The sequence below is a fragment of the Catharus ustulatus genome, chromosome 17, assembly GCF_009819885.2.
Source record: "Catharus ustulatus isolate bCatUst1 chromosome 17, bCatUst1.pri.v2, whole genome shotgun sequence".
In the NCBI taxonomy this organism is placed as follows: domain Eukaryota; kingdom Metazoa; phylum Chordata; class Aves; order Passeriformes; family Turdidae; genus Catharus; species Catharus ustulatus.
The window spans coordinates 2,977,006-3,001,375 of record NC_046237.1 but is presented as its reverse complement, the minus strand read 5'-3'; the positions used below and the strand labels follow the sequence as shown (position 1 = coordinate 3,001,375).

The following is a 24,370-nucleotide window of genomic DNA, read 5'->3' as shown; positions in this document are numbered from 1 at the left end:
AGGCTCGAGGGTGAGAATCTCACTGCTGCTGGCACCTGCCTGGCTCTGCTGGATCGGAGACACCCTCAGCAAATCCCCTTAACCAGGACAGGGCTCTGGTAGACTGTTCTCTTTCAGAGAAATTCAATTTTAGAAAAATAACCCCCCCAACTTATTTTAAGCAAATACCAGAAGGAAAGCGATGTTCCAAAAACTCTGGGATGAGATCCCCCCTGCCCCTGCTGCCGCTGGAGCTGCAGCAGCACCTCCCACCCTCTGCTCCACAGTGTGAGCAAGCACTTGGGACCAGCCACAGGGTTCTGTGAGCCCAGAAACCCCGAGGTGCCTTGGGAGATGCAGAGCAAGGGCAGTTTGGGATGCTGCAGGATGGGGACATCAGGATAGCAGCAGGGGCTCTCCCCACAGGACACACTGCCAGCCCACCCTGGCTCCCTCCAGGGTGAAGCCCAGCATGGCCAGACCAGGTGGGTTGGGAAATACTCCCTAAGGCACTGCAGCCAAGCAAACAGGGCACCATACAGCATCAAATCATTTTAAAAGTTAAAATAGTTTATTGCTGTCTTTGTAGAAATGCACTTACATCGCCTGTTCTCTTCCTTTATTTGGCTGTTGGATTACAGGCATAAAAAGGTTACATTTACCTATTTGTTCAGTGACATAACACCTTTCTCTCTATTGCTCCACTCATGATATTCTCCTAAACCTTGCTGGCCAACAGCCCCAAATCTCTTTTACATAAATACTGTAAATGTCTCCATAGGTTGCAGCATTGTAACAAAAGATCTACCAAAGTAGACAAAATGTTCAGTATTCTTGGTTGGTTTTTTGCATTTAAAAATATACCTAAATTTGAGATAATCTTAACAGAGTAACAATTACAATAAGAAAATAGTACAGTGCGTTGACTAAAGGAATATTCTGCTCTCCTTCAAGCCAATATTCCCTTTTGCATGTTGAAGTGATTCAGCAATTACTTAAGAACTTTTACCTACATACAATAATTTAGTAAAATGAGAATTAAACAAGGCAGATACTTACTACTATTCTTCTGTCTGCAATTCACAGCTCATGCGAATAAAATCGCAATAAATATTAAAAAATAGTTTTTCTTTTGCTTTTTTTTTTTCTTTTCTGTAAGGCATCTCTGAGTATTACAAAGTTTTTGTACAACCAAAAAATAAGATTGCTTTTTTTCCGTGTTCTCCGAGTACCTCTGTACCTCACCAGTAAATAAGAGGATTGTAGGCTGGATGAGGAAGGAAGGAAGGGGGCAGAAAGAAGACCACAGGTGATGGAAGCAGACCGTGATGTGTGCAACAATCTGTAGTTTTCCTGTGAAACATTTTCAGCCGCTTTCAGAACATCTTCAAGACAGTATCTGTCCAGATTGAAGGAGAAAAAAAAACCAAAAAAAGGGAAAAAATAAAAAATAAACTTACCAGAAGTCCACTTCCATAAGCACAATCAGACTGCAAGGATTTACGTTCGCCCTCAACACTATAAATAGCTCAGGTATCAATATGCACCTATAAGGGGGATAAAGGGACGGGGGGTGATATATATTTTTTTTTTTTTGCTCGTTTTGTCTCTTTTATTGTTTTTTTTTTGTCGCTTTGCTGTCCTAGTGGTATCCTTGCAGGGCAGAGATTGTCCCGGGGGGCTCACTGCATGCGGTCGGGCTGCAGCTGCTGCGGCTGGTACTGCACGAAGGCGGCGGCGGGCGCCGCGGGCGTGCTGGCGCTGAGCGGCGGCTGCACCGTGCCCGTGTAGCCGTAGCCCACGAAGCCAGCGGCAGGGGAGGCAGCGTAGGGGTACTGGTCGTAGGCAGCTGTGGTGTACTGGGAGTAGGCTTGGCTGGCGGCCGTGTAGTCGATGTAGGGAGACGTGATGGACTGCACGGGGGTAGGGATCACCACGCTGGGCTGGATGATGGCTTGGGGGTAAACATAGTGAGGTGTCAGTCTGTGGAGGTAAAGGGGGAGAGTCAGTGAGGGGTTGGGTTATCCCCGGGCTCAAATCCCCCCTCAGATTCACGTGCGTCAGCCACGGGAATGGTGCTGCCCAGCGGTGCTGCCCTCGAGCGAGGGGAGGGAAAGCAAACACTCCTAGACCCCGAGGGTGGGAGTAGTGCAAGGTGAAGCATGGGCTGCTGTAATACACACACCCTGGTCCTCATGGTTTGTATCTCCCACCATCCAGGCTGCTGCAATCCACAATGAGCTCCCTGGAGGGCTGTGACACAGCCTCTGGCTCACCTCATTTCCCTGCCAGCCTTTTTGCCTCCTGTATTCTCCATCCAAACTTGGGTGCAGGGTCCTGAGGACCCACAGTCCCTGTGGGGCACCTCCTGCCACCAGGGATGTGTCACTCTCACTTGTCCCACCAGGAATGACCACTGTCCCCAAGCACAGCCCCAGTCCCTCCAGCCTGCCAGGTGTTATCAGTTACTACACACTTACACCGTGTTTCCACAACACTGGATGTTTAGGGAATGCTACAGGGTGTTTGTTGTAAAACAGGAGATATTAGTGCTGCTTTCTTCCCCCCAGCAGCACTGCCCAGGAGCTGGCAGGGCAGTGACACTGCTGTGCCCATGAGCTGTCACATCTGCCCTTTCCAAAAGTGCTGCTTCTCCCAGGCTTGCCCTGCCCGGAGGTAGTTGTGCTGCTGAGAGGAACTTAACAACGTCACAGTCAATTAAAGTCCATAGGTGGAAAGATCCTGGAGGTGATTAATGCAGGAGTGCCTACTAATTTGCTAGAAACTGCTAATGAGGAGGAAAGGGGAAGTATCAAAATGAAAGGGCTGCGTTTTCCAAAGGGCCCACATCAAGTCAGGTCTCAAACAAGGGCAAAAACTGTGCAAACCTGAAGGTTTAGATACATCTACATATGTTGCCATGGGCCAGGCAAAAATGGGGAATTGCATGTGGCCTGAAGAGTGTGGAAAGGTAACACCAAAAAGGGCACCCTGGGGAAGAAGGTCCCTTTGGCCACTGCTTGCTGAGCCACACAAGGCCACAGAATGAAGCAAAGCCATCCCCTGAAAGCTTGTGCCTCCAAACCCAAATCATTTTGGCAAATTAAAAAAAAAAAGAAAAAAAACAAGGCAAAACTCTGCAGAGAGATTATGCAGATTCGAATATTTTGGGGATTTTTGTGTGGATGTGTGTGACAACACATTTTCAAACACAACCACTTTTAAAAGCCTCCCACGGGCTCTTCACAAGGCACAGGGCTGTACATATCTACGCTCATTCCACCTGAGCATTCCAAAATCTCAGCCACCACCTGCAGCGTGCTGGGGTCCCCTTGGGGCTGGTCCCTCCTGCCCAGCCCATCACCTGCTTTACAACCAGCACTGCAAGGTTTAATCTGCTCTTCAGACAGGAGAAATGCTTCTCACAAACAAGTGCGCATCTGAACCGAGTTTTTTCTCCTTTTCCCACTCCCATATGCAGTTTGTTTTTGCTTGAGACAATTTGCATGACAAGAGAATGACTGCTCTCCTCTCCCTCCCCACACAGCAACACAGCCTCCAAAATCAGGGTCCTTCCATATGGCCAGGGAGGATGAGTGATGGTGAGCAGCACCTCAGCCTTTGATTCAGTGCAGACCTTCTCCTGAGAACACCAAGCACCCCTGGACAGCAAGAGGGACCTCACAGCCCTTCAGTCTATCAGCACACCATACCCAGCATCACCCTGTGGGTAACAAGAATGAGATGAGGCAGCAGAAATGCACAGAATCCCTTTTTGTTCAGCTCTGATCTAAACTGAGGCCAGCACAGCTGAATCAGAGCTGCAGCTCAGGCACCAGCTCGGCCCAAGGGCACTTCGTGTCACACTCCCAGCAGGACTGAGTCCCACCCAGAGATTCCTCACATCTGTCACTGGGGGATTTTCCCTTTCATTTTGTTTTAGATAACTCAGAGGTGCAGTGCTGCTCTCTGGGGCTGCCAGGGCTTGGGGAAAGGCTCTGCAGAGGCACTGAGCCTTGGGCATGACATGAGCAGGCTGTGTCCACACTCACTGTTCTACCCCCTGGCAGATCAGCAGCTCAGCCAAAATCCTGCATCCCAGACTGGGGATGGATGCTCTGCCTGCCCATCACTCCTCCCTGCATGTCACACCCTGCCACAAGGGCCCAACAAAGTTAAAATCACTCCACAGATGCAACAAAAAATGCACTGAAAACGAGGTGGTGGCAGTAGCAGAGGAGGGCCCTGCACTTTCCCTGCACCCACACATTCCACCTGAGCTCACCAAATGACCAGGACAGTCTCCTGAGCATCACCCTGTCTGAGAAGCTCCTCCATGTCCCCTGCTGCCACCCAACTGCTCTCCAGAGCTGGCACAGCCCATGTGGGGAACATGGTGCCATCAGGGTGAGTGGACATTCCCAGCTCATCCCAAGAAACTCTGCATTGTTGGCTTTGCTTTCATGCACGGAGCTTGGAGAGAGCAAATCTGCAACATCCTGCAGATGGAAATGTAAAACATCCTATGTTTTTCCTTCAGCAAGGAAAAATCCCAGCTTTTCAGTGCTACTTGGAATAAAAGCACCATTAGTTTGGAAGGCAGAAAGCACTCCTGTACCCCACTTCCAGAATTCCATCCCACCAGCCCAGTGCATACACAAGCACACATCATTCACAATAGCTGGTACTGCACTAAAAAATCACACTCAGCAACTCAGCTCCTAAAGGGAATGTAAATGTAAAAGGGAAGGTCCTTTTGGTCTGTAGGATTTCAATAATTCAGCTAGAAATTTCAATCAAGATATCATGCAGCTTGGTCTTCTAAATTAGGTGGACAGATGGCAATTCATCAATCAAAACAAAACACACAACCCAAAGTAAGGGCACTTTGATGACTTGCAGCTACAAACAAAACAAACCAGTGCAGTAGGATGAAGTTCTCTGCTGGCTACATTTAGCATCCACAGAAAATCTGAAAATATTTCCCCCTTTTCCATTATTTCTGAAGATGATCTTTCAGGAAATAAATTTTAAAAAAGCAAGCCGTTCTGGAGTTCTCTTTCTAGAAAACAGCAAACTCTAATCTGAATTTCTAGAGGATGAGTCACATCTGTGTTTTAAGATGCCTTTCCCTTCCTCCCTCCCTGCAGTTTTCCTCCATCCCCCACCATGGGTCCTGCCAGCCAGAAGAGAACTTCATCAAAAAACACACACGGTGTGATTATAAAACATCAACCAAGTGATCAGCCGTGGCCACCACACACCAAGGTCATCCTGGGAGCAGCAGATGGACAAGATGCTGCTGGAACCATGGAAAAAGGCCACCCAGCATGGGCAAACCTGAGCCCAGAGGCACTGATGGCACAGGAGGGACAGCAGGAGGGACAGCAGGGACTTGTGGTGCCAGCCCACACTCCTGACCAGCCAGCCACGCTGCCAGAACTGAACCAGAACAAAGGAGATGGCCACAGAGCCACTGGCAGAGGGGACACAGCTCTGTCCTGCTTTGGCTGGGGGACAGAATAAAAGGGGCCCCTTTTTGGTGCAGGCCTGGCTGGAGATGTTCAAACACGTCAGGGGAGGCACCAGGCAGATGAAAAAGTCCCTTTCAAAACCTGCCATCACCCACCACAGCAGCAGGGCAGGGCTGGCTGGGGAAGAAAAAAGGCACAAGTCAGGAGGAAATGAGTCCCACACCTCTCCTCAAACACTAAGTGGAACAAGCTCTCATCAGCAGCTCTCCCACCAGAGCTCGTTTCAGAGACACTTCATATATTTGACTATTTTGTATCAGATTTACACCTAAAATGTGCTTTAGCTGCACTTTCTCTCTGCCATCCTGCAGGACTTCCTACACATGAGCCATGAGCTGCTCCTGCAAGCTGCACCAGTTTGGGAGAGCAGCAAGGTGGGAGCTCCTGACCCCCTGGATCTCTGGCAGCCCTGCTGGGAGCTGGTTTTGTCAGTTCTGAAGAGGTGGAGACAGCTGCAGCCCTCTGTCAGGAGGGACACGGCATCACACAAACATTTGGGAAACAAGGAGGGGCACAGGGCTCTTGGCAGCCTCACAGAGAGCAGCACACAAATGCCACCACCACGACCAGCCTTTTATTCCTTGAAGAATAAAAGAAACAGAGCCCTTTGTGCTGCCAGTGAAGGCACAAATTCTGGCATTTGACCCCAGGAATTTGGCCTCCATTTCCACTAGAGCTGACCCACTGGCTGCCCCAGGGACACCCACACTGCCCCAGCATGTGATGGCAGGAGGTGCTGGGGGTGCTGAGACCCAGCTGAGCACAGCCCCTGGTGATGTGACACCTCCAGCCCCTGCCTGCACGGTGTGCTGGATCCAGAGGTCTATTTTGAAGTGGGCTCCTGAGTGCAAAGCTGCTCTGGGAAGCACACCCCACACTTGCACCACGGCAGAGCTGGAGATGCAGGCACACATCCTGGTGTAATTCACACTCCAAGGAATCGTTCCTGGGACACTCCCAAGCCAGCAAGCACTCACCTCGAGGAGACACTCAGTAAACGTGTGTGGAGTGCAGGCAGGGTTGGCCACAGGTATCATAGGGGCCCCAGCCACGAAGACAGGCTGTGGAAATGTGAGAAATTCAGGTGCTGTTCTCAATCCAGACATGAGCAGGAGGCTGGAGGATGGCTGGGGGGTCCTGCCTGTCCCCCAGGACTCACTCCAGGAGGGGATCACAGTTTATCCAACACTTGGGTGCAGGTCAGGACATTGTCTGTGCCCCCGTCACTCCACAATCCCTCCACCATTCACTGCCAGGACTGGGCTTCAACCACAACATGACAAACCTCCAACTCCTGAAATGTCCCTACTAAAGCTGATTTAAACATGCCCTGAAATGTCAACAGCTTCTGCCTCATCAGCCAGCTATCCCAGCCAGCTCAAAGTCACACAAGGATGAACTCTGCAGCTCCATGGGATTTATCATCACCTGCTGCAATACGACACAAACACAAAATAAGCAAAGCAATCAACACAATTTCTGCTCCTCTTGTAACTAATTTGTCTGTCTGTCTTCTTCTCATCCTTCTCTGTCCCTCTGGGAAGATTTACACAGCAGCCTGTGCAAACAGGTACAGGACTGAGCTTCCTGCTTCCCTGCTGGGAGCAGATGTCACCACACCAGTGGCAATCACCAAGGCATGACATGCCACAACAGACTGTCCACACTGCAGTCAGTGGGGAAAAAAAAAACAGAAAGAAGAAAAAAACCAGGCTGCAGACCAAAGATAGGAGTACATCTCACAAAGATCTCATCATTTTCTCAACTCAACCAAAACAGATCAACATGCTGAGCTCCACCATGAGTTATAGCCAGGCTCAAAAGTTTTATCCTCTGCATCTTGCTTCCCCCACGCCCAAAGGAAGAAGGAAAAAAAAAAACCCTTGATCCCAAACAAAGGCATACTGGGCCAGACCAAAAATAGTTTTGGAGAGAAGCAGGCTGAAAAACACTCAGGTAGCAGGAGATAACATCTGCCTGAAACAAGAGCCATCTGGCACCAAGGAAAAAGCCACATGGAAGTTTATCCACAGCTAGTCAGCTCTCCAGAGAAGGAAAAACCCCTCCCCCTTCCAGTTATCAGCACAGCCAAACCAGAAATTAACTGACAGCAGAAACAGGGACTGTTCCACACCAGTGCAGGAACCTGAGTCCTTCAACATCCTTGTGAGGAACCTGTAGGATGGTAGGGAAAACCAAGGTCTCCAACAGATGAACCCAGGAAGCCCCAGAATTCTGCCTTTGACTGAGTTCTCCAATTTTCTTCTGCAATTTAGAGAGAATCAATGGCAGAAACATCTCTAAGGTCTTCTGAAGTACCTGACAAGTTTTAGAATAATACACATTAGTGACTACTTTCAACTGGTTCCATTTTTAACAGACTTTCTTTCCTTACACATGATCCCTTCCAGTGACCTTTAATTAAGACTGTCCACTCATTTGATTTATCAAAACTCCTTTCTTGGAGAGATGAAGAATTTTGAAGTAGAATGCTCCAGCTATGGAAGAAGCAATGAAAGTATCTCTTTTACATAGAAGAAAGCCTGCACTGATAAAACAAGTAATTAAGTAACTTCTTAGTCAAGAAAGAAATTCCATTTTAAGAGTGTGTGATCTCTGCTACCAGCTGTGCCTTTGCGGTAGCAGAACATTTAAGACATCTCAATCTAAAACCCCAACACCTTCCTGCAAGCTGGAATCACGGGGGATGCTGGATCCAGCCTGGCTTTCCCAGAAAGCTGCTTTGGCCAGAGCAGCTCAACTCTGACACAGGAAAGTTAAAATGCTCAAAGCTGGTGACAGGGAAATTGCAGGGGACAGCACAACTCTGTTTACAGCACTTGGAGACTGAGAAACAGGAGACTGAGTTTTAACTCCGAGGTCCAGGACTTTTCATCTTTTGTGATCATGGAGTATATTTAGCCCTGGTATGCAGTTTGCTCCCATCCGTGGGGAACAAGCTCTTCATAAAAGTCGTATTTAGAAGTGACCCGGTGTCCTTGCTACCAAATTATCAGCACAACAACTGTCTGGTTCCCTGGCTGGTGCCCTCAGAGCTGGGGCAGGATGCCCAGGGCTGCATTCATCATTCGAATTACTGGGCATGTGCTTAATACTACGAGTTGGGGCCCATATGCCAACAGCTGCTCAAAGGAAACATGAGATCAAGCACAGGCTGGGCTGCTCTGGAGATTCAGACATGTGCATCAATCTGCCACACTGGGACCCTGTGGTACCACAGAGCAACACAGGTGAATTTTGGATCTGCCACTCCCCAGCTCCTGCACCAATGGGAAAGGACTCAGGTCTCTCTGCTGGGGAGGATGAACTCCACCAGAGGCAGTGGAATCACACACAGAAGATGGCACAACTCAAGCCATGTGCTGTAAAAACAAAGCTAGAGCCAGCTCAGGCTGTCTCTCCATCTCACACAAGCCTGTGTCCAGACTGCCCAGGAAAGGCTCAATCCTTCCCCCAGAGTTGTCCCTCGCCACAGGTCTGAGCTTGGCACATCATTCCCATAGCCACTGTATCAGACCATGTTTTGGTATTGTTTTACAGGCAGAACATGAGTAAATTGTGCCCCAAACCCAAAAAACAGGCACACCAAACCCTTGGGTCTGACACCAGCATTCGCCAACTTGAAGTAGATCTTCAAAAAAATTCTCAGAACAGTCTGATCTGCTTATAAACACGTCTGTGTTTAAAAAACACAAAATAAAATAACTAAAAAATCAGAAAGGGATTTCTTTCCAACTGGCAAGCATTTGGTCTGAACAGCAGTCACCATGCACGAGAACCAGCAGCTGAAGCAGTTTGGAAAACGGATTTGGACATTTCTTAGGAAATGTCCCCTTTTCCCCCCAAGCTTTCATGTTCCTGGCACAGGATAACACCAGGTGCCAGGGGTTCCATCCACATGAGCCTGGCAGAGTGGGATGGGCTCCTGCAGCCTCCAGCTCCACTGGGCAGTGGGAAGCTGGAGCAGGGGGATGCCAGCTGACAGAGGCTGGGCACAGCACGTGCTCTTTTGTAAGCATAACCACAGAAAAGATAAAAGTTTGTTGCCTTTTATTTTTAACCCAATAGGGAAATTTTAAGGATAAAACAGCTGCAAGGGAGGCTGGGCTGACACAAAGACTTTCTTCACTTCCTAACTGCAGCAGCATCAACACATGAAATTTTAAACTCAAAGAGATTTAACTCTTTCTGACATTACTGGAGACCAAATGTGGGCCAGAGGCAAGGGGCCACCAAAACAAGTAACTACACATGGATGGGGTCTCTGGAGCAATGACATCCAACGTGCAGCTATGGAAAGAGCTGGATCCTGCCACAAGAGACAGCTTTATGTTTGCAAGAGCTCAGTCACTTACTCAGTCACTGGTAGATCTCCCACACAGATATCTCCTTCGCTGAGGCACAGCCACAGGAATGCATCTGCCATATGCTGCCCGTGTCCAGAGCAGCAAGCAGAGAGGAGAACCAGGGAATGAATCCATTCCCTGCACAGACTCAAACCTGCCTCCAGCTCCAGAGCCCCAGAGCAGGGAACCACGAGGTGGGACCAAGCAGCTCTGCCACCTCACCTGACCACATGAAGCATGGCAGCTGCAGGGACAGCCTGGCACTGCCAGGTGCCTCCAAGCAAAGCACAGTCTGCAAGCTCCAGGCTGAGCCCCGGGCCCAAAGCTGCTTCCCTAAACTCAGCAGCTGGATCTCCAAGTCACCCTGCCACACACACATCCTTTGCCTTGCATTACTGTTAAGATCTCTGGCTACAAGAAGCTAGAAACTTCTTTTCCAAACAGGATTTACTACTGACTCCGTGCTGTCTGCTGTGCTAGTGCCTCCCCTGCCAGGACAGCAGGAGGAAGGAGAGAGGCTCCTCGTGGTTTCTCTTTCTGTTCCGCATAGCCCTGGCAATATTTACAGCTGCATTGAGGTGTCTGGGGCTGGAGGGGGGAAGCCTTCAGTTTATAAATAATCCTCTCTGGTGTTTGGGTAATTTTCATAGTTTCCATTCATTTCAGGTTTCACCCAAACCTGCGTGTTGTGGCTTGATAGCTGGGCCATGACTGGCTGCTTGCTCTTCCTTAACTGCCCAGGAGTTAACGGCTGCTCATTCATTCCTGCCCTGCCAAGGCCACCTCCAGCACCCTGCGCCCCTGACAATCATCTTTTGGAAATCACAACACCAACCCCTGTGCACAAACACTTTGCAGAGACAGAACTGCAGGAGGGAGAGCCAGGCAACATCTCACACCAGGGGCAAAGCAGCCGAGGCACGGAGCTTCCTTTGGGAAAGGCCAGGATCCATGGTGCAAACAGACAACAGCAATTCAGGGACAGACCCTGACAAACTCCTCATCTACCCTCAAAAACCCTGAGGGTTAATTATTAATAATTATTTTTGTTATTGCTTATAATTACTTATAATTATTAATTACTATTTTTATATTGTTATATTATTAATAGCCCAACATCCCACTGAGGGTCAAGGAAATAGTGGGTTCAAGGGAATGCAAGAGTGGAGTTTGGCAGGCTCTGAATTTTGTTGGTCTACTGAGAAGACAAAAGAGGGAACTGGCAGCCAAGCTCTGCTGCTCAACTGAGCACCTGAGGCTTTGCCCAGAAGCCACAGAGCAGCCCCAGTTGTGTGCTCAGGTAAAGGTGGTGCTCAGGTAAACACATTCTGCAAAACCCACACTTCCAGTGATTCTGCTGCAGCAATGACTGAATTCAATGAAATTCTTGTTTACTGATGCTTGCAAATGATGATATATAATCCCCTGCCTCCAGCCCTCCATTCTCCTGGTTCCTGTCTCTTGGCAACTGATAAATAATTTATGATGTTCTCCACTGTATGTGCTAACTGCAGTTCTGCTGGTTTAATGATGAAACCAATGCCTAAGAACTGCAACAGGAACTGTCTAGATCACAAGGAACATGTAATCAGTCGATCCCACACTCCTCTGGATGTGAAACCAAAAGCAAACTGTTGGAAAAAAAAATGTTTTCAAGAGCTGTGGCTGCGGGGTAGGAAGGGCACTCAGAAAACTGCAGATAATCTGCAAGGTGCTCCTGCCAACAAGAGGAGTTTTAACACTCTTCACCATTTTGCTCTTCTCTGTTCCCATGCGTGGCAGGACTCGCCAGAGGCTGCTTTTATTGGCAGCTTCTCTCCTGCACTCCCATGCAAAAGTCTCTGGGTTTGCATCTCAAAGGTGCTGCTGCTGCTGCTTTGGGGGCTGTGAAAGCTGTTGCAGCTCCTATGCACGCTGTTAAAAAGCAGCATTGTTCCATGCAGACTAATGCAGCTCTTGCCCCCCAAAAAAGGGGACACTCTTCATTTCATGGCAGATGTTCTTCCAGGCTTTCCAGCAGAGCTGTAACTGCTCGTGAAGAGGGGAGTGTTTGAACTGCACACAGCACACGGACACTGGGTGTGCACTATTGTGGCAACACAGCCTCTCACATCCATAAACTCAGTGCAATGAGATTATCCAGGCAGTTGGCAACTGCGGCCATAAGGGCAGAGGAATGAAAGTTTTATTGTTAGCAGATTTTTTTTTCCTTAAAAAAAAAAAAAAAGAAACAAAACACCCCCAAAAAATGAGCAGAGAGCAGGGAAGGAATGAAGCCTTGCTGCTGACAAAGGCCAAAATCCCATCTATTTATATTAGAGTCACACAAAAACCACACCAGGGCAGTGCTCAAAAGCTTTAAAAAAATGCACCTACTTTCTTAATGCTCTTAGAAAATAATAATAAAAAACCTTATCAATATTCACTTTCTGAAATGGTGTAAAAAAAGAGCTGCATCAATCATTAAACAGTTAAATGAGGGCAGTATGACAGTCACTATTGTTCTCGTGAAGCACACTTGTCTTTTGCCGAGCAGCTGCCAGATCCTATTAGATGTATAAAAAGAGGACTTTTCTAACCGAGTAGGGATGGTATAAGCTATTGAAAACAGCAGACAAAAGCCCACTTTTGCAGACTATTCAAGCCTTGTATAACATCTGTCCAAAATCAATTTTTGACCTAATGTTACTTTCATTAAGTAACAGACTTTGTTTCCAATGCAATTTGTTTTCTAGGATAAAACTGTATCCTAAGCGTTATTACGTGGGAAACGGCACAGAGGAAGCAGAGGATCTTATTTGAGAAACATGAGAACAGAATTTGCTTAATTGTTTTGACACCTTAAATACTATAATAGAGAAACTATTTTCCATTTACTTGAATTCCTGTGAATTCTTGGAGTTGGCAAAGCAGCGAGCAATGCACTGGGTTTATTATGACTAAGATTTACTGAGGATAAAGAAGGATCTTTGGGAATTACATTAAAGCTGACAAATGCACAAAACTTCTGAAATCTCAACCAGGAATAAAGTACTCTGAACATTAACAACAGCTGTTGAAACTGTCCACTCTTGACGGCGGAGGTTTTTTTCACACATTTTAAATAACGAGGAAGTTGATTTGTGAATTTGATTTCAAACAGACCGTTAGGAAACATTTCCACTTACCCAAAGGGTCTCTGAATGAAGGCTGGATGTAACTGCTGCACACCTATGGTAAAACCTAAAAAAAAAGGTTCAGAAAAAAAAAGAAATATTAATGAATGGCATCCATTGTACCATTCAACTCGTAACACACAGGCAGAATTACACCACACGTCTTTGCATTTGATCTGCAATGCATGTGAGCAAATTCAGAGCCCCATTTAGAAACAAGTTAAATTTAACATGCATATGTGATATGCACGAGGAGCAGATGGGAATTCATGATGAAAGCCCAGTGTGAAAGTGCTGCTATCGAACAGACAATGGGGCATAAAGCCTTATTTTACACACTGGGTACTGCGGTCATTAAAGCCAAGGGAGAAATGAGAGTGGATCTTACTGTTAATTCTCACATAACAAAGAGGTTAACGGGCAAACATTTCAGCGTGGAAAGAAACAGCTTTAACACAGTTATATGAACTTTGGTGAGTAACACTAGTGCAGCAGGGCTGAGTAAGAAGATACAGCAGAGAGTAACTGGACTACGCAGCGTCCTCAGCCAACAATCAGAACTATGGGGGACAGATAAATGTGCATCGTCAGATCAGATGATTCCAGCCCGAGGAACTCGCTTCCTCGTCTTACAAGTTATTCTAATACAGAGAGATGGGATCTCCTGGATGCCTCACCAGTTTGAATACTCCTTGGTTTTGCTCCCAAATACGCCAGGTTCACATTTGCTTTCCTGCCGTCAATGATGGGGTTCGGGTCTTTGCAAGCTCTTTCAGCAGCAGCTCTGTCTGCCATGGTCACCTGGAACGGAGCACAGCCTTGTTTGTAGCAACAGCGCTTTGTAAACACTCCAGCAACAGGCACTAAGCGGAGTTTATTTATTGTTCTATTTTGAATCGGGAGCTGCGCTCCCTCCGTGCAGCCTGCCTTGCACGGCGGGATGGGCAGGGCTGGGACGCGATGGCAAAGCCGCCGCTCCCCCCGCGCCCGGTTTCCCCGCTGGGTCGGTGCCAGCTGTTTTCCCCTGCCCTTCCACCTCCTGCCAGAGCCTTTTTTAAGAAACTGCCGGAGCCCTTCCCAAAACCCCGGCGCAGAGGAGCCCAGGGCAGCTGCGGGCGGGACGCGGGGACCGCACGGGCATGGCGAGGGGGGAGCAGGTGCTGAAACGAGCGGCACGGCCTTAACGGGGGCTCCTCCCGACCCCAGCCCGGCATCTGTGCTGGTCGATCCCGCAGCGGGCACAAACTCGGCGGCAGCGACGGGACGGGACGAGACGGGACGGGACGGGACGGGACGGGCGGCGGCTCCGCAGCGCCCGGCACCGAGGGGTGCGCCCGAGCACACCGGGATCCGTGCGGCCACACCGGGATCCGTGCGGCCACACCGGGAATGCGCTCCCGGCCACACCAGGAGTCCGTGCGGCCACACCGGGCGTTTGTGGCCGCTCCCAGCCCGCGGCTCCGCTGCCGGCCGTTCCCCGTTCCCCGGCGCGCACACACCGGGGGCAGCGCCCGTCCCGCAGCGCGGAGCAGCGGCACTTACAAAGCCGTATCCCCGGGATTTGCCGGTCTGCCGGTCCGTGATCACCACCGCCTCCTCGATGTCCCCGAAGACCTCGAAGTACTTCCTGAGGGAGGAGTCGGTGGTGTGGTAGGGCAGCCCCCCGACGAAGATCTTGGTGAAGGTGGTGTCCTTCTGCACGGTGTGCATGGTGCCGGGAGCGGCCGGCCCCGGCCGGCATCCACCCCGAGCACAGCCGCGCCCCCGCCGAGCCCCCCGCGGCGGCCGAAGGCAGCGGAGCGGCGGCGGGTCCCGGGGCCTTACAGCCGCCTCATGGCCGCGCCTGGAGCCGGAGCGCGGCCCCGCAGCGCCCGCCGGTGCCGGTGAGTAGCGGCCGCCCCGCCGCCGCCGCCGCCTTTGTAGGGCCGCGCGGCCCCGCCCCGCCCGCGCCGCGCAGGGGCGCTCGGGGCGCGTAGTCCGGCCCCGCCCGGGGGTACCCGCACCGAGCCCTGCCCCGCACCGAGCCCGGCACCGAGCCCTGCCCCGCCCGGGTGTACCCGCACAGAGCCCTGCCCCGCCCGGGGGTACCCGCACCGAGCCCGGCCCCGCCCGGGGGTACCCGCACCGAGCCCGGCACCGAGCCCTGCCCCGCCCGGGGGTACCCGCACCGAGCCCGGCCCCGCACCGAGCCCTGCCCCGCCCGGGGGTACCCGCACCAAGCCCTGCCCCGCACCGAGCCCCCCCCGCGCCCCGCACACCGCGGGCGTCCCCCCGGGCTGGGCTCTGCCCGCACGGCGAGTCCCGGGGAGCGGGGCCGGGCAGCGCAGCGGGGGGAGCCCGCCCGAGATCCCGCCCGGCTGTCCCAGGTGTTCCGGGTGTCCCACACCCCCAGCCGCGCTCTTGCCCAAGCAGCAGCGGGCAGCGCTCGGGCCCCGTGCCGGGCACACAGTGCCCTCCCACAGCCTTTGTGGCACGCACGGTGGCGAAGGTGTGGTGGAAGCCAGGCAGGAGGAAGGGATGGTGTTGAACTGAGTCTCCAAGGAGGAGGTGAAGGAGTGAACAAAGGTTCAGAACATCTTTCTCAAGCAGGTTCTTAAGGCTCCTGCTTCTCCGCTGGGCAGCTGGATGTGTACCTGTGCCGCCTCTCTCTGCGAACAGGGATGCACCATTCTCATTTCCTCTGGCAGGCAGCAGTGGGGCTCTCCACCGTCCTCCTTTTGCATTTTGTTCCATGAAAGGAAGGCAGTTCCTCCTGTGAACTACGAGGCTGTGAAGTGCCTTGGATGGGACCTGCAGGCTTCTGCCCTCACCTGTGATTCCAGGCTGGGAGAATTGTTACTCTAGCACAGCCCTGTATTTGTTGTATGGACCACTTGGTCCATAACTACAGGAAAAGCAAAGCTGAAAAGCTGCTTGGTACTTCAGAACCCACCACTGGGGAATTCCAATGGTCGGGTGCTTGCAATGCTTTAATCCTCCTCTCCAGCATCAGTTGGAGTTTCAGGTATGAGAGAGGATCCCCAAAATAATTTTTCATTCATAGTTTCCATCACTCAGAATCTCAAGAACTGCCCCTGTGCCTTAGGTTTATCATTTCTCAGAGAAAGAGATTTTTTGCAACATGATAAATGCAGAGATAACATTTTAGGGGGAAAAAAAAAAAGCCAGTGAAGTTCTAAATCATCATCTACTTTGGCTTCTATACAGCAGGTTCAGACTCTGCAGACACTTTTTTTGTTACAGACCCCACAGAGAAAAGCCGGTTATTTCAAGAGAAAGGAATGCATTAATGTCTGCACTCCATAGTTATTCATTAATATTTTTCTTGCACTGCTTCCATAGTTCTAAACACCCTATGCTTCATAAAAGAGAGAGAGGGGGAAAAAAAAAAAAAAGCCAAGGAAAGCCATTAAGCTTTTCAGTCCTGAAGCACCAGACTTCAAGACTAGGGCACATTTCCTTTGATTACTGTGGAAGAAAGATGGAGCTGGGCCAGCAGCACCCAACATCAGTGAAGAATTGTCAGCCTTGTGCAAGTGGATAGTCCATGGAGCCTTTGTGAAGCCACCAGCTGTCCCTGGCCCATCCCAACAAGCCTGGAACACACCTTTGGGGCCAGGGCTGGGGCCTCTCCACCCCTGAGTCACCCCTTCTGTCTGCATGACTTCCACCACAAACTGCACATCAGCTGCTTCCTGGGCTGCCCGAGCTAATGACAGCCCAGTTGGCATTCAGTCACTGTCCTTTTACAGAGCTTCATTCTGCTCCAAATGATGGCAAAGGTTCAAACCATCCAACCAGACTCTGGCTCCTCTGCAGGGCAGGCAGGGCTGGCAAAGTTTTCCAAAGGGACCAGCAGCATCTCTGTTCCCAGAGCTGGTGCTGCTCAGGGGGGGAAAAACAGCACAGGCTTTTTTCTTCTTCAAACATGAGCCCCACATCTCTCAAGGGAGAAATCCCAGCTCCCTTTTCCCTCGAGGCAGGAACAGGAGTTCTCTTACAGGAAGGAGTTAAGGCTAAACCTGAGCTCGGTGAGCAGCACAAAGCCCCTGGTACCTGGGGGAGGCGGCCTCGGTTCTGCCACGTCCTGGAAAGCAGGACGGGAAATGAAATCTCCTGTCTCATGGTGCAGCTATTGCAAACAGGCTCTAATGAGCTGTTACCACAAACACAGCAGGAAAGGGAAGAGAAAGTGAGTAAGGATAACTTTCTGGAAGTCAGTTAATTTGCTTTTATTTTTTCCACCTCGTTCTTGTAAAAAGCATCCTCTAATCACTTACAGATAAAATGCAGCCATCAGATCAAAGCTGCAGGAGCTTGGCAGAGTCAGTTTGATGACACCTCCTTGTGTAACAATACCTGAGAAGAGAAGAATATATTTCAACTTTCTGTGGTCAAAGACATGCCTGTCTTTGCAGGAGTTATCTCAAAGTATGAAGCTGCCTTGGGGAAGGCAGGACATTGCTCAGCACAAATCTGAGAGCAAACTGCAAGCAAGAAGGAGGACACAGACCTGATATAAGCTATTGCAGAGGTGCATTGAGTCCTTTGGAGTTATTAAGAAATAAAACTACACAGGTCAGCCAATAAGGAGGCTGGGAGAAAAGTCATCTTTTGCAGTGGGTGCACAGCTATCCATATCCTTTAATGTACAGGATTTGTATTGCAAATCCAGAGCATCCTATTCTCATTCAGATTGGGAAGATTAATATTATGGTAATTCAACACAGTTAGGAAGACTCATTAAGTTTTTACTTACATGTTTATACATTCCTTGAGGCTTATGCAAAATTGATACACAAAGGCTCCTTCTGGTGGACTTCAGCAGTGTTACCCAAGGGGTGGAATGAACAGCTGCAGATCACCATACCAACGTGCTGAAAAATCCCAGAGACTGCAGGAGTATCCAGGTACAGAATCATATAGAAATGGCCCCTGCCTAAAGGGTGAAAAACAAATTATAGGAGGGAGTTATACCTTTGGGAGCACAAGAACAGGACAGAGGAGGGGAAAGAGCAGCAGGGAAAGTGTTCCCTGTTCTTCTGCAAAGCCCCAAAGTCCCTCCTGTTCTTGTCCCTCCCTTGGCAGCGAAGCTCTGTGGAGCTCTCCTTGTAGACTTGTCTGAGCATTTTCCTTCCTTCCCCCAGTACCTTTGGGAAAATCTGAGACACCCCAGGTCTGCTCTGCAAGCCATTGATGAACCTGCCTCATTTCTCAGCAAACTGATTTGCTTTATTTTTAAAATGGAGCAGGGCTGCTGTGGAGCTCTGACCTTTTCCAGTTCCTGCTGCTGCTTAGCCAAGACTTCATTGCTGTAGGGCAGTGCCCTTGGGTTTTGCCATGGATACCCGCTTACTGCAACAACAGCAGATGAAACATCCCCCTTAGAAGCTCCACAGTTAAATAAGTTAACTGGAGAGCAAGGGACCTACTGTGGGAACTGTTTGGTTTGTTGGTTTTACTAATGCTCAGTCTGGATGCTGGCCACCAGCGAGGCTGTGAACAGGGAGATCTTGAGGGGAGCTGCATGCAGTGGCACTTGGTTTAGGTTAGTGCAGGAAATTCTGCATCTGGGCCCTCTGGCTCAGATTTTCTGGTTTGGTGCCCTGAGCACTCCATAACCATTGCTTAACCCAGAGCTGCTGCTGCGACAAGAATTGAAAAATTAAAATCAGTTTTCTTTGGGCCACTTGTAACAAAATAGTTGAGCAGAGGAGGTTCCCAATCAGGGCTGCTTTTTGGCTTGGGTTTCTGTAGGAATTTTCTAATAGGACTATTTCTACTGAATATTTCAGAACTGGGGATGCTGAGTGAGCTCTGTTTCCTTTTGCTGGCTACACTGGCTGCACAAACAGACTCTAATGGACATCTAGAGTGATCTGGTTTAATGTTCCAGGAACCTGCATGGAAAAAAGACATGGATATGGACATTGGTAACTGAGAGAACAACAAATGGGACACCTCACTCAGTTCTGCTGGACCACAAGCATATGTTGGAGTGTGGCTAAAGGAAATGTCATTAAAAATCTAATTATAATTCCCCAAACTTTCCTGCCCTCCCATTTTGTCCCTTCACAAAATGAAAGTTGCCTACCTGTGCCATAGCAAAGGACAAGCAGAATCCTGGTAATTGCAAACAGGATTCCTGAAAAAGAAGAGGCTTGGAGGAGACATTGCAGAGCTCATAACTGCTTGGAGGATCTTGCCACAGGAAGTGGAGCAAGCCTTGGATATAAGTCTAGATGAAAATAAAGACATAAAACATGGCCAAGGAAACTGAGAGGCTGTGCCATCACATTGCTCATACCTCTGCAGCTGCCAGCAGGCAGAACATGTAACATTCAGGAACCTTGTGCTCTGCTCTTTGTGCCACCATCACCATTTCCCAGGAGTTTCTCAGAGCACAGCCTGGCACTTTTCCTTCCACATGCCCCTGTGCCAGTCTGGTGTGCCAGGGGAAGGGGGAAGCTCCTGTTTGGGACCAGGAAGGACAAGGCCAGCAAGGCAAGGTGCTTCAGGGACCCTGTGGTGATGTGCTGCAGCCACCCTGAGCGGTCACACCTGCATCTCTTGGTGTTTATCACTCTGCCCTTGGGGAGTTTCTCCTCCACCATGCCCAGCTCACTGTTTATCCTGGTACAGCTCCTGGGAGCTGTGTGTACAGAGTCTCCCCAGCCCTGGCAAAGCACCGTGGGGAGCTGGAATGACACTGGGCTGGGGATTGTCACAGTGTGACAGCAGGGAGCTGGGCTGGCTTCTGAGCAATCAAAATACTGCCCTGGATGAGGATGGTGGCTTGTTTTCTGGCATTGTTGGCATCTCTGCCAAAGAGTTTTGTCACCATCAGTATTGTAATGTCTTGGCCTAGAGCATGGTAACCCTTGCCTTTCCTGCGACCCTGGGGATGATCTCTCTCTGGCCTCTTAGTGAAGGACTGATGAAAAGTGCAGATCTTCATATTGCAACTAAATTATGCAACAAATCCAGGAAATCCTTCACTAGCTGGTCTTAGTTTCTCCTTACTCCACAGAAGGCAGGGAAGGGATGGTAAAGGGTTAGAAGCAGAAAAGGAACAGGACAAAGCAAACAGCTCATGGTGGTTTCTGGGACAGAAGTTTCTCTCCAGATTTTCTACCACAACTCCTCTGTTGGCAGTAAGCACTGGGGAACAGGAGCTGTAAGATGGATCCAGGAAATGTTTTCCTGCTATGACAGCATCTATCTCAGCAGAACTTTAAATATCTAGGCCAAAATATTGTCCATTTATTCTAGTTTGCCTTTGGTGATGTCATGGAGGAAGAGTCTCTCCAAGAACTGGCTCAGGTGTCCCCAAATCTGCACAGGGAGAAGGGAGAGAAGGATGAGGAGATGAAACCACCTGCTAAGCACAGCCTCCAATAAAGATACTGCTCCTTTCCTGAATTCCTGCACAGAAACTCTGTCTAATGGAAATATTGTCCCATCTCTCTCAGGCTGGGATTTCATTATCAGAAGGGTTTTCCTCCCTGAAAAAGTTTTTTAGAAAAAAACATTCCATTTGAGTCAAACATGCAAACTACATCTCAAAATAGTTAAACAAATATTTTTGCTATTTCCATTTTATGTTGTACTTTGGGAAAATATTAATTGTAACTTCATACTTTTGAAGTTTGAAAACCATAAAACTACATTTTAAAATGAACAAGAAATCATTTAATATTCTTTACAGGAAGGAAGCAGAAAAAGTAAGGCCTTTTGAAACAGCATTAATAATTTTTCTTAAGTATTTATGGAGTTATGTTAAAACTAAGTGGTATTTTCTGATTTAAAAAAAGAAAATGCCAGAAGGCTTCTAACAATCTCTGCCAAAGCTGCCAGGGCCACATCTCATGACCTTTTCATGGGAGTGCATGTGACACTGGCAGCACAAACTGAGCAGGAACTGCCCACCCACTCCAACCAGGGAATAGTCAGGACACAGAAGAACATTAAACAAGATATCTCAGCTCTGGGATGTAGAGCACAGCAGTATGGACTCAACAGATATTTTTAACAGTAAAAGACAAGTGACTCCAGAGCTGGAGCACATCCAGAGCATTGGGGCAGACCCAGTTCTCACAGGTGAGCACAGCCAGGTCTGTATTTTCTCCATGTTCTGTATTTTAGTCCTCACTAATCCAGACTCCTGTCACATCCCATCCAATGAGATAAATAATCCATCTACTCTGCCATCACTTTTCCAGCTGTGATACTTTTAGGAGGTATTGAATGCCCACAACGAACCTGGCCAGGTGCAGAAGAACATATACAAAAAGAAAAGAAAAATATTAACATGGCAGTTAACCTTCCTTAAAGGTTTTGTTTGAAACTGTTAGAGCCTTGTAGTTACCATGTCTACTCTATTTAAACACAAGGCAGCAAAGTTCGTTGCAGTGGCTCTGGACAGGATGTAAACACAATTGGAATGTCAAGACAACAAACCAACATATCAGCACTGGATACAGAGGCTTTATCCATGGAGCCTGGAAAGGTATTTAAAAAGAAAAACAGGGTTACCTGCACTGAAATCTGGGCAGGATGATTGCAGCTTCTACATGATTTCAAAAAGCCCCAAATTGGCCTTTCACATAGAGAATCAGTCTGGGTGGTGCCACAGCACAGTCACTGACTGGGAGGGTCAAAGCTCACTTGGGCAATGCCAGCCACTCCTGACAGTCCAACATCCACATCCAGGCTGCTGCAGCAGTGATTCCTGATGAGGAAAAGCCATCCACAGCTCAACAGGCAGTCACCAGCAGCACAATGTCCCCAGCATTGCAGCAGGACAATGACATCAGCTGAACATGACAAGTGAAACAAAGGCAGGCTCAATCACACGGCCCAGTTAGTGCCCATCGTGCCTCTAGCTGGTGGGGAAGCACATAAAGGAAAGTGCAAGACAATGGAGAGGGCAGGTTTTACATGCATTCTCAGGGGGACACAAAGGCTGGCACATCAGCTGATCTGTATTTTGAAGTCAGGCTCGTGAATGAAGTGCATGGATCAGTACAAAATCAGGAAATCCATTCTGCTGCCTGGAGCATGGTTTGGTTTTCCTTTTGCCAGCCCTGGGGTGCCAGGGCCAGTCTTACCTCAAAGGGCATTTTCCTACAAGGAGAAAAAACCACTCTTGTGTTTCCTTACCAGAAGTGTGGCTGTGACAGCCTGTTAAGTAGCAGGTAGGTCACTGGTGGGGAATGTTACCCTGGGCCAAGCCACATCCAGAATAGTTTAATCACCTTCTCTCTCATCTCCCTGCTGCTGTTTGCAGGACCACCAAAGCAAGGTGCTCAGATGATGATCTGGATGAGCTCAGCCATTGTGACAGACACAGATCAGCTCTGCAGATCCAACTGCATCACTCAGCCAAACAAAAGCTAGAAGGGTTCAGTGACAAGGTTTTGCTAAGCTGTTCTCTTTAAACAGACATTTGCCATCTTTCTGTGCTATTTTGAAAAGCTGTTTCAGCCCAGTGAAAGTGTTTCTGAAATGCTACATAATTGTGTTTGAAGTCAATGTTCCACAAATGTAGATGATGTTCTTTCCAATTATATAGATCCTGCTCCATAAATTAAACATTAATGCCTAAACAACCAACTGCTGTCTGCAGCCCTGCTGCTACAGACCAAGAATGAGCATTACTTAGGAAAGGGAGACCTCCAAGGAAAAGAGTCAGGTATCTGCAGAGAGCAATTACCTGTCAGTAAGTGATACCTGACTCCATATAAATCCCACTGCTACAGCAGGAGCATGGCAGACAGCTGTCCTTCCAAAGAAAAAAAAGGTTGTAAAGATTGTATTTGAACTCCACTTTAGTCATTTGAGAGTAGTTTGAGCTACTGCATTATCTCTGCCCTTTACTGAGTGCAATAATCATGGCATGTTCTAAACAAATGGATCTCACTTTGCTGTAGATGAGCAGTGAGCTGCATTTTATAGGCAAGGAAAGGAAGGTGATTGAATCAGTTGGCAGTGGGTCAGAAAAAGGCATTTGGGCTTACACCTTTCTGGGAGATGATAGAACTGTGAGGAGGTACCTTGGGAAGGGTGGAAGAAAATCAGTTACTTGAGTTTTATTTCATAGTGGTCCCAGGAACTGAACATTGCCCCTCTCCTCGTCTGGCCCAGCAAACCAACAATCAGCATTTAAAAAACATGAATGACAGACAGCATTCCCTGTCAAACTACAAAGCATTCATTAATACACCCCCAAGGACAGGCTTAGCTGACCTGGGTATTTAATGTGCAGTTTGCAGCATTCTTCTATTCCTACAACAAACCCATTGCTGGATCTCAGCACATCCACACCTCACAAATACAGAGCAGTTCCTGCCTGCAAAAGACACCCTGGGCAGCAAAGGGTAAACTTTCCCTGTGCCCAGGGAAGAGCATTACCTTCATCTCTTATCTAGGCCTGCTCTTCTGTGGCACTTGATACAGGAGCTGTACCAAACACTTCCTTGAATACATAAGCCAGGGATTGGGTTACACATGATTCAAGATCTGTGCCACCAGTAAGACAAAAGCTCCTGTATTACCTGGCACATGCCTGCTAAATTATTGAAGTGTCCCTTCAAACTGAATATATTCACTGGATAATTAGTCAACAGAAGAAAACGGTCTCTCTTTACAAAGCTGATGCTGGCAGGTATTGTATCTTTTATGCACTGTAACAAAAAGCATTTGCAGAACTGATGCAACACAAACATTTGGAATTTCTCTGTCCATGCATGAGTGTTCCCAAGGCACATGGTCCCCTTTGTGATGCTGCCTGTCTCATATTACCTTACAACCATGACCTAAAAATGTGAATCACCATCCCCATTTCAGAAGCAGGTAAATGGTGCAAACACCTGGTGGTTTGCTTTGCCCCTGAGGAGGGAGTGAGATCAAACTGGCCCAGGTACCAGCCTGACCCCCTGGTTCTGCACCAGGTGGGACCTGCCTGGGGCTGTGCCCTCAGTGCCACTCTGAGCTCACACTGCTTGCTGCTGATGTCCCAGTGCCACTCCAGAGGCTCTGCTCTCCTGGGCTTGCTCCCTGCTGCAGATTCTGGGGAGCTCAGGCTGCTCCATGTGCACACAGAGCACAGTGGCAGCCCCAGCATGTCTGCTGAAAGCAGCACAGCCAGCCAGCTGCTGCTGCTGCATTTATTCTCACCTGGCAAGGGAAGAAGAGCAGCAGTTTCCTCTCATGGAATGTCTGTCCTGAGAGCAGGATGGGCCCTGCACTGCTGGATATAACCTAGGCTTACCTGGAAATGCAAATGGATGGCTTCCAGTTGTTTGAACACCAGCTGCAGGATGAAATACAATTC

At 49.0% G+C, this 24,370-nt stretch overlaps 1 protein-coding gene across 2 annotated transcripts; it reads right to left on the bottom strand.

The window, feature by feature from the left end:
* Positions 1-528: 528 nt before the first annotated feature.
* On the bottom strand, positions 529-14,918 carry RBM38 (RNA binding motif protein 38). 2 transcript variants are annotated; one of them, XM_033075055.1, is made up of 4 exons: positions 14,578-14,849; positions 13,713-13,836; positions 13,048-13,102; positions 529-1,378 (listed from the first exon to the last, which is right to left on the bottom strand). In XM_033075055.1, the coding sequence occupies exons 1-4, from the start codon at positions 14,743-14,745 to the stop codon at positions 1,093-1,095; spliced, it is 633 nt and encodes a 210-aa protein (XP_032930946.1). In that variant the 5' UTR covers positions 14,746-14,849; the 3' UTR covers positions 529-1,092. The 2 variants fall into 2 exon arrangements, with proteins under 2 accessions (XP_032930946.1, XP_032930945.1); XM_033075054.2 differs by lacking the exon at positions 529-1,378 and adding an exon at positions 1,581-1,962 and having other exon boundaries at positions 14,578-14,918.
* Between the last annotated feature and the right edge of the window lie 9,452 nt (positions 14,919-24,370).

What these genes read in the sequence shown, in the direction of transcription:
- RBM38 (XM_033075054.2), bottom strand. Translation starts at nt 14,745, where the DNA reads ATGCACACCGTGCAGAAGGACACCACCTTCACCAAGATCTTCGTCGGG. An exon ending in ACCAAGGAGTATTCAAACTG is followed by an intron (nt 13,103 to 13,712) that starts GTGAGGCATCCA and finishes CTTTTTTTTTAG; the next exon opens with GTTTTACCATAGGTGTGCAG. An exon ending in TTCATTCAGAGACCCTTTGG is followed by an intron (nt 1,963 to 13,047) that starts GTAAGTGGAAAT and finishes TTACCTCCACAG; the next exon opens with ACTGACACCTCACTATGTTT.